Here is a 10,476-nt window from a genome sequence, read left to right as displayed (position 1 = left end):
TTACAATTCCCATCTCGCCTGTCTGAGTTTAAGGATTAAACAACTTTTTGCCTCAGAGGTACATAAGCAGTTTCACACATTTTAGTTTGTCACATTCTGGATGAGTCATGTTGTTGAAATATCCATTTTCACCATTCCTGGATTATCTAGCCAGGGCCTCGGGGTAGCATGGTCTATGGGTCCCCTCTCTGCCAGCGATACCCTGCACTATGAGCATCTGTACAAGCCTAAAACCTAAAAAAGGCCTACAACTATTGATGACAGCCTGTATGACCATGGGTAGAACACATTTACAATTCAGCTGCAAATTTGTTTAGGTCTTCAGGCACACAGAGGGTCCTTGTTGGCTTCTGAGCTCCAGTGTTGTGTTTAATTCGGTCATGCACTTCACATTACGCTGATCACCACTGTCCTCACGAACCCCTTCACAGCACCAGAAGGCATTTGGCCCCCGCCCTCAGTCTTAGTTTAGCCGCCTGTGCTAAACTAGCTGCATGCTCCCACAATAACAGTACCGACGTCACTGGACATCTTTGGACACATGCTCCCTTCAGGTTCTCCTCCTAAGATCCGACTTCTGAGCACTTTACGTTGCAGACCCAACCTGAACTGGCTAGGGCTGGAAAGAAACAGGCCTCATAAAAGTAGGTATTTTTGGTTGAGAGTTTTAGAGATCAGGAGAGACAGACCTGTTTTCAGCAGAATGAGGAAGGGAAGCTTTAGAGAACAACAAAGTTCAACACTTTAATTGGCCTATAAAATTCAGGTTCTTAATAAATACAGACTTTTTGGTTCGGGTTTAGTTTGGTTGAATGACAACATCCTTACTTATTCAAATGCAGCCCATTGGACTTTGGAAGGGATGTAACAATGAATTCCTGTACTGTAATTTACATAACTGTCCCTGGTGTTTTCACAATGCACCAACTGGTCAAGCACAAAGCATGTTCAGTTATATATAAGAATTGTTTATGCAGATGTGAATTCTTTTGCAATGTAGGCATCTGTCAAAAACAAAATGCAGCAACCCTTGTTGTATAATATGTTTCGGAGTTTCTAAATAAAAACCAGGAACACCGTGATGATACTGGTGAGTGTGTGTATTCTTTTTCTTTCCAGTTTGTCACAGAGAAATTGTTTTTGCTAGCATAAACGTAGAAGATTAAACACACAGATGTTCATTTTCCCTGCTGTTTCAGCAGATACCTTCTTGTATGTCCACCTCTAACTGTTTAAAACCTTTTAATAGTGATAGTTTGTTCACTTGTAGCATCTATTTTCATTTGAAATCATATTTGACACTAGAATTGGAGAAAACAAAGCTGAGCTCCCAAGCAGTGCCAAAAATGAGCTGTTGGGCCATGATTAGCCATTCCTCCCTGTCTTTGAGTAATATACAGTTTTTCTTTGCTGGAATACCACCTAGCTGCAGATTTACTGTGTGGTACGTAGACTGAAAACAGTGAAGGTCTTTGAACATACATTTTGACACAGGACACTTTAAGACTGGGCCTCATTATAAGGTGGCAAAGCAGCCTTCATTATGTTTTTTTTGATATTGTGTTTTAGGTATGCATACCCCCACCAAAAAAATTAGATTAGCACAAACCAGTAGCTGGGTTATTTTAGGTTTCTTAGTATTCTGGGGCTCCAAGGCAGTTGCCTGGTTTGGCCAAGTTTTTCCAGCTTTTGCTCCCGTGCAGGAACTTTTACTTAAAATGAAAATTTGTTTAGGCTCTTTTGTTGGTTTAAAGCTAGGTAAACTTCCACACTCGCCTTCTCTCGTGTTTATATTGTGATTTGGAGGTTGTATATCACTATTACATACACACCTGTCTTGGGGGACGCGAGACCGCATGAAAAGAAAGACTCTGTATGTCACAGACAGCCCTTGAACGCAGCAAGCTGCAAAACTGCGTGAGGAGCGGTGATTGAAGGGGAGAGCAGAGCGGCGGCGGCGGCGACGACGACGGCCATCTTAGAGCTACCGTGGTAACCGACACTCATCTTCTGGATTTTATTTTTCTTGTTAGAGAAAACACTCCGCCTGACTGAGGAGGGAAGAAGAAGGTTGTCTTTTACTTCACCGCGGTTGAACTCGAAGTCGGGATGCGGTTCCGAGGGAATAAACGATTTGCATCCGCTGTCGGACTGGTCCTCGGACTATTATGTGCGGTGGAGGCAGCTAAAGGTAACTAAGCTGGGATTTATATCCCGTTGTGTTTTGTCTGCCTGTTGGTGCCAGACAGGTTTCTTTGTGTTTTAGAAACGTTGCGGGCTGAAAGTTAATGGTTCTCCGGAGCTTTCTGGTTGTTTTCCAGACGTTGTAGGTTAAAACAGAAACATTAGCCGGGCTGTGCGGTCCAGAGGGATGCGTGCTCAGTAACCTGCTCAGGGATGGTAAGCTCTGGAGCCGCAGCGGATGGATGTCGCGAAGTATCCCGCCGGCAGCAAGTGCATCCCGCGATAGTGTGTTCATTTCAACCTTAAACAACCCAGAATCACACATTATATTCTAACTACTGATATGATATGTTTGTAAGGTTTTTATCCTAATACCTGCTCTAGAGTAGGGTACTTTGGAGATAATATCAAGGCCACGAGACGGCCGCCGTCTGTCATCTGCATTCAGTCTATTTTTAGGTGCTGGTCTCTCCTTGTCGTTTCTTAAGTCCTTTCTTTTAAGATTAAAAATATTTCTCACCCTTTTCAGAATTTTTAAGCTTTTTTTTTATTTTTATTTGCCCATGTTTGGTACTCCCTGTACTACCACCCTGTAATCTCGTTTTCAAAGATAATTGAGTATGTGAGAATTAAGGCGAGTAATGATATGTTTATTTGCCCCCTTTTTTTAGATTAAGTGTTACTGAACCTCACAGGTTTATTCCTCCATTACTAGGCCTAATACTTGGTTTGACAACGTTGTGGTCGCACCAGGATGGAGCTTGGTGGGCTACGCATTGCAGATCCTCTTCACATGCTCCTGCTTTGTGGCTGGATTTAAAAATTCATGCGCTGTGATCACAGGCTTAAGTAAAAAGCCCCTCAGTAGGTCTGGGCCTACTTATGACCAGAGACTACATATAAGAACTGAAAGTGCAACCTCGCTCTTCATTTGCAGTGTCACCGATGGACACCATCGCACACTGATTTGCTGCAGGGCGGTCCACCTCCCTCCTTAGAGCAGCTCACTGCTCAAGACATGAACTCCCCTACTGCATGAAATTTACAGACTGTTTCAACGTTAAAGTCAATCCACTGAATCCTCAGTGTGTGCTTCCTGTTGCAGGGTGTGTAAAGACAGGTGCATATTAGTCAGTGGCCATATCAGCATGCCCGGGCAGTCACCAACGCTGGAGGCCGGCGTTTGTTGTCTTCTCTTAATGTTACACCTATTTTATGCTCTGTGACCACAATAAAGACCATGGAAGCAATGTTGGATCCCATAAAAGTCTGCAGAGGGGGCTTCTAATCTGGCCATATTTTTTCCTGTTGCCATGTCAAGCAGTTGAGAATTTACAGCACCAAGAGACTACCATTTGTACAGCATTGAATTAATTTTTTTTTCCTCAATCAAAAGGAAAAGGCCTATAGCTTTTAGTCCTGGGTAGTATGTGAGTGTGGCTTTTTATGTTGTGGCCAAGTGTGTGTTTGTAAAGTGCACCTGCTGGCTTCCCTGCTCTTATCAGCACAGTAGGCCTGTGAAATCACCATCTTGGCGAGGGCTTATCTTTTATTAACCAAAGGTTACTCGCTTATTTTGCGAGCCACCTCGTGTCACCGGCATTCCAGCTTCACGTGTTCATTGCTTGTTGATTCTTTTCTTTAATACCAGGTACCTCGCAGCCAATGAGGGCGCAAATACTCCATAGCCATTTCCCTAAGTGTTTTTTTTTTTTCCTGAATCCTCTAGTTTAGATGTCTGCAAATTATTTCATGTTATCACTGCAGAAAGAGAATGAGGTAGAACTTCAGTACATTCATGTGAATTTACCAGTATGCGCAAGGGATGTTGTGATCCTCAGGTATGTGCCAAACAAACATTTATCACATGTCATGGCTACAATAAACCTTGAAGGATCTTGGTGAATAATATGTTTTGATAGACATCAAAAATCTTACCCACACCATATGATACATTACTTTACCAGCAAGGAAATGTCGTGTGTGTGAATCTGGGGCAAATGTAAGGGTGGGCGATCTTCCCAAAAGATCATATCATGTTCTTTTTAACACACAATCACGATCCATGATCTGAATTGCCATCTTTCTTCCCAGTTTTGAAATGTACTGCGTAGAATATCCAGACTCGAACCAGCCTACAGACGTATCTATTTGCAAAATTTAAAACAATATTGCATTAAAAACACTTTTTTCAAAACGGTCAGTGTGCATTTGTGTCTTAAATCCCACGTTGTCCACAGCTTTGAACGGCACCATATCCTTAGCTCGATAGAATGTGACCGACTCAGTCTGATATTTCTGTCATTTGCTGCTTTTATCGTATTTTTTTTTTTTTTTTAAGTGCTCTAATGTGTCGGTCAATGATAATTGTTTATATTTCTGGATTTAAGATACAGATTAGTTGGGTTGTACTGACCTGAGTCAAACACACGGCATGTTCCTTCGGAGGCTTCCTTTTAAGGTGGTGGAATAGATTTGTCGTATTACCTCCAGAATTTACATGTAACTTTTTCTTTAAGAAATATCTGACTGCATAGCTGAACCACTGCCACACTACTGACATTGAGGCCTTTTTTTGGTACCAGCCCCTCATCCTCCATGCTGCTAGCTCAAGTTTAATTGTTTTTCAAAAATGTCACGCGAGACAGAGACCCTATGATAGAGACATGTGATATAACTAGATCGTGGAATTTTTCCAGATCTATCACGATACAAAATCGACAAATCGCTCACACCTAGGAAAAAACAGATTCCCTGCGCCAGGCCTGTTGGAGCTTCGACACATTTTAGGCTTTTAACTCTATTGTGTTGCTGTCCACTGTTGTAAATGCTTTTTTAATAGATCGTCCTGGAGTTTCACATTATGGTGTTTGTAATGGTGTTTTCAAGGTCTCACCCATGTGATCTGTTTCTTATTCTTTTACCATGAGCAGCTGCTGCATGTCCCCATCTTCTAGAGTCAAACGTTAGGCTTGCTGAGATGCATGAGCTTTTCCTGTGCACACACAACCAGACAAAGGGTAAGCTGGCTGATGGGAAGTTTCTTGGCTCATTCATCATCAAATTAAGTAATTCTGGATGAACAAATTGGATGCCCTGCTTTGTGTGGTGCTGAGTTAACATATGCGCTCTCCTCATGTGGCTGGGATGAAGTACATATTACAGGTTAGGTGTAAGATTTTCCTCCCAGGCCTCCACATCCTGCATTCTTTGGAGAAGCCTGCCATTGATCCACGTAAACTTGCGTGTCTGTTAAGGTTAGAGCAATTTATCAGGTCAATATTTTTCTTTTTAAAATATAATGTATTGGTCTGTCGTGGTGTACCCCTGATGTTCTTCCCTGATCACAACAACATTAAAATATTTAGTTTATTTTATATTTGTATAGCCTAATGAGGTGAGACTTGAAGGAAAATTTTTGCACTTTTTCTTTATTCGTACAAAATATTCCCTTGCATCATTTGTGTTTTTATGCGGAAAAAAGGATTTAAATGATTATGAATTTTCGGAATAATTATTTTATAAAGTCGATTTTTTTTTTGTTCTAACAACTTATTTATAAATGTATTAATAATTTCAGCCAAAGTATTAACAGGCTTTTCTGCCCTTACACGTGGTCATAAGCACCTTAACTTTAAAAGCATTATATATAATGGCCTTCAAAAACATATTTTGTTTGAAACCTTTTTGTCTGACTTATGAAAGTCATTCCAAATAGGTCTATTAATTAAAGAATCCAAGACACAGAAAACATAAGATGACTGCCATCAGTAACCTGGTTGACCCCGGGGAAATAAATATGCTCACAGTTTGTATTTGCTGTTGATTTTAAGACTTCAAGTTACTATCAATCTGTCTGACATATGTCATCCTGCTATGTTATGACAAACAGAAACTGTGGATGTTGATGCATGCAGCTGACGATGACTGCATTGTTTGCCTCTCCCATGCAGCTCTAGTAACACTTACATATGTCATCATTCAGCTTCAGTTTAAAGACTTGGTTTTACTCAGAAGTAACATTAATTATCAACAGGGGGGTGGCTAATGACCAACAGTGTGATGATACTGGGAAAGAAGTGAATCACTTCAGTTTCACATTTTTACTTTGAGCAAGTCAGGTCTTAATTAGCTGGTTAAACAAAAAATTAAATGTCAGCTGTTGTCGGTGCATCACTCTAGGTGGTTCTGATTGGTAGGACCCATTCTATTTGATATTTGGTGATCTGCTCCACCCATTCAACAGTGTCTTGTCACTACACAATTCATGGCTTTAACTCCATCAGTCATTGGACTCAGATGGAACTATTTAGGACTCAGAAAGCACACACCTTTGCTGAAACTTCATAATCCTAATATTTATCTACATTTCGCAGTGTGGGATGTATGATCCCCGAAGTGTCTTGTAAATGGCCTCATGGTGGCACTATTCACAGTAGAACTTAATCGTTGCTCTTTGGGTCACACCAAATTTCACTAAAATTTGTTTTGTATTTTTTGAGAGATCCTGCTGACGAACAGACAATCTAGACTGAGGTAATGAAGGAACTTTGCATTGTCATTAAAATGCAATTTAAAATTGCTTATTCCTTCTGTGGAGTATGATGAGAACCATTATGAAACATTGTACCCGATATTTCCCTGAATAACAGTTTACTTGCCCTAGACAGAGTCCCTGTTCCGACAAGTTAACTCTTACATTTTTTTCAGTTTACATTCAGAGATTCTGCAGAGGAACAAAGGGCTTTCAGACCCAGACTTCAGGGTCGGACTAAGCACGTCACAATGTGTTCACTGTTCAAAGGATCGCGTCTCAAGCCCCTCAAGAATGTGAATATGAGATAATCCTCCGAAAATGCTCAGTTGTTGAAGTATTTCGATTTGGTAATTTGCCACTTAGCGCTGGAAAGACAGGCTATGAGAATTCTGGACTTAATTTGGGTCGGTGGTGACTTTCCTCTCATTGGTGCTTTCACTGACTGAATGGAGTCAGTGAACTGTCAAGAATGGGTCATTCAGTTGTGAATATTAAGTTGTGCCAAATCACTGGGAAGTTGTGTCGGCCACCAAGAAAGGAGTTTACATTCACATGAGCCCTTGATCTTGATGTTTTTAAATTAGAACTGCAAGTGCAGAGCAAAAAGTAAAAACACCAATATGAGAAAATGAATATGCATGTTTTTAATTCATTTATCCTATATTGAAGAATGCAATTAATTACTTAACAAACTGGTAAGAAGTTTTGTTAATTACATGGTTTTACACAAGCAGCATCGTGTATGGATAATTTGCAATAAACAATCCAATGCCACAAAAAATGTAATAGAAAAAAAATATAAATTTCTTTATTAAAATGTCAGTATTGACATATGACGGCCTTAACTCTGAAACTAACGACCAATGGTGTGCATTTTATTGTGTTATCTTCATTGAAAGAATGCAATAAAACCAGAGCATACAGGTTTTAATTCAGCCAATTTCCGCATCTTATCCAACTGTGCTTCCTCCTCCCCTGAGTCCCATTGTCTCCAGGAGAAAAATTGGCACTGCAAGGCTATTCACATTTGGGCGTGTTCACATTAAGATTCAGACTCCATGGGAAACAGGTAACCAGAGTACACATTACCTGCCTCAAGTCATCTACACCCGAGCGCCTGTGCAGAGAGCTGTCTGTATCACTCTCACTTCTACACTCTCACTGGCCCTTTTGTGTCGTTCACACAGAGAGGTGATTGAGTTGCATTCAGGGATCTGCGGCTCCCAACCCCCTCTTCAGACCAGCACTACGGTCGTGCAGGGTGTGTTCGTTCTGTTGGGCGGTTGTGATTGCGTAGAAGACAAACAAATGCTGTTGCCTGGCAGGGAGACTGAGAGGCTCTCCTGTGTGAGCGGGGTGTTTGGGAAGTGAGGGGCCCTTGAGGTCTGGGCTTCCCTTAAGGGTCTTCAAGGTTTCTTAGAACAGTCCCCAGTCTGTGATTGGGGTTGCTTGCGTCAACAAGCTCAGGAGCTTGTAAGGCAAGACAAACAGAGAAGTGTGCCCACTGTTTCAGACCGTGAGCAGATTGTCCATTGATTATTCCTGGTCTGTGAAATAAAGAGGGTCATCAGCATAATTGAAGTCAGTGCTTAATTTAGATGTGCATGCATTACATACCTTCACATATTTGGCTGCGGTTTCTTTTTGTCTCTGCTGGAAATTTCTGTCTGACTTCATTAAGTCCTGAATCTTCATTTCTAAACCGCCATGAAGGCGCCTCGCGGTTGTTGTTGTTGTTGTTGAAAGCACACCTGTCTTACAGGAAAACCCTGCTTCTGGCAAGTACAGAATTATTGAATAGAAAAAAAATCAGTCCATAGTTGGAACTGCCTAATGTTCAGTACTCTGAGGCAATTTGTACAAGTGGTGCATTTTGCATATTATGCAGTATTTTTGTTTTCACAGTTAAAGCTATTCAAATTTTCCAAACTTTTTTGCCGTCTCCCTGGAAACACCTCAAGGTCTGACTATCACCGGAGCACAGACACTCCCTTCTCTTTTCTTCACTGTACTGCTGCAGCTAATGGGACAAATATGAATAACAACCTGGCAACAGAGAGGCTTAATTTAGTCTCAAACAATAATAAGACAGCCTGCGCACTCTGCTTGTAGGCCGTGCTGCAACTTGTGTTGCTTGTGATTGGCAGGTTTGGCTAGTAAATTTAATTCATTTACAATTCTGGGTAACCAAACATGAGCAAATTCTAGTTATTTTGCATTTATAATCGAAGTTAAACCACATTCACTGGCTCCTTAGTATATAATTTAAACTATGTAAACATGCTTACATTTTATATCTGGCTTTTGCAGCTATACATTTCCACTCTGTTTGTAGTCATTATGGTACTTGAATAGTTATTAGTTTTTTGTTTTTGTTTTTTTCTTTTTTGCTATGTACTGTAATGTAATCTGGAATCTCTAAGGAGAATCACCAGGTGTAATGGTTCTGCAAATGGATGCTTGAATGATTATTGCGTCAAAGAGTTAGGTTTTCCTCAGTGGTGGACCAGTCTTATAATGGAGTGTAATAGAGCCTCACATTTGCATGTAATCAAAAAAGATGAAGGCTTGCAGCCTGTCGGTCATCAAATGTCAAATATGACCTAAATCGATAAAGCATCGTGTCACAGGCCTGACACTTGGCTGCAAAATCATCATAACACAACAAGCCGTCAAAGGTTCCCAGGCATTATCAGCCTTCATCTAATAATTACAGACTGATCATCTAATGCAGTGATGCTGCTAAAATCTGGACAGCTGTGTTGTGTTTCACTGGTTCTCCCAGGGTGACCTGTGAACACTCAGTATCACCGTAGCAGTAGTGTGGTTTACGCAGTAGCTGGAATTGTTCAAAGCTTTTGGCAAGTGTTGGGGAGGCAGAATGCTTTTATTCCCCCTCCATGAAGACAAGAATCACAGCAGTGGCAGGAGAGAGGGTGTACAGGTGTCCTATTGAATCTCAGAATTGTAGCCCTAACAGGAAGTTAGGGCTACAGTAGGAAGTATTTCGTTACGGTTAATAGGTCAACCTGTTTAGTTTAGGCTTCCATTTAAAGAGCAAGGCAACCATAAAGGGGCTATGTCTTTGTGTCCATGTGAATGGTCAATATGTTACCCCTTTCTTTGGGAGCCATGAAAGAAGTCATCGATGGCATCCCACTATTTAAGAAGTGGTTCCACAGAAAACGTGAATCCTCAAAGATTGCCTTGAAGTTTTATACTGTTGATCGTTGTTGTTGTTGGACTGTTGTTCCCATTTTAGATAAAATCCAGTGAAAAACAGTGGCTCTATGCAAGGAGAGTAGAAGCTTATTAAGCTTTTACTAAACAAGTCCATTTATTGTCCTCTTGGTTAATCAGTTGCAAGGAAAGCACAATGAATAACAAATGGATTTATATCAAAGATGGCTCATCGTCTTGCTAAAAATGGTGCATAGTCCTCCACACTTTAAAAATCAGGCAAGTGTCTTATTTGAAGTGGGGAGCACTGCTAGCTATATTGTCTCACCATTAATATTGCAATGTTATTGATCCAATAATGATCTTGACGGTTGTACTAAGCAATGAAATTGGAATTATTGATCATGAGTCAAAGCAGGGCTGCAACTAACAGTAATTTTCATTATCAACTGCCGGTAATTTTCTTGATTAATCACTTGGTTTATAAAGTATCCGAAATGGTGAAAAATGTTATAATTTCTCAGAGCCCAAGCTGACATCTTTAAATGTCTTGTTTTGTCCAACCAATAGTCGAA

The 10,476-nt window shown here is 40.7% G+C and overlaps 1 protein-coding gene across 4 annotated transcripts in view; it reads left to right on the top strand.

The window, feature by feature from the left end:
• The first annotated feature begins 1,913 nt into the window (after nt 1-1,913).
• The window catches only part of clstn1 (calsyntenin 1), a 37,803-nt gene continuing 29,240 nt past the window's right edge, over nt 1,914-10,476 (top strand). For all 4 annotated transcript variants that reach the window (XM_040152436.1, XM_040152433.1, XM_040152435.1 and 1 more), the window contains exon 1: nt 1,914-2,191. In XM_040152436.1, the coding sequence (XP_040008370.1) occupies nt 2,110-2,191 (82 nt within the window). In that variant the 5' untranslated portion in view covers nt 1,914-2,109. The remainder of the gene's footprint in view (nt 2,192-10,476) is intronic.

The sequence above is a fragment of the Xiphias gladius genome, chromosome 18 (assembly GCF_016859285.1).
Source record: "Xiphias gladius isolate SHS-SW01 ecotype Sanya breed wild chromosome 18, ASM1685928v1, whole genome shotgun sequence".
NCBI lineage: Eukaryota > Metazoa > Chordata > Actinopteri > Istiophoriformes > Xiphiidae > Xiphias > Xiphias gladius.
This window is presented reverse-complemented; position numbering and strand designations above follow the sequence as displayed.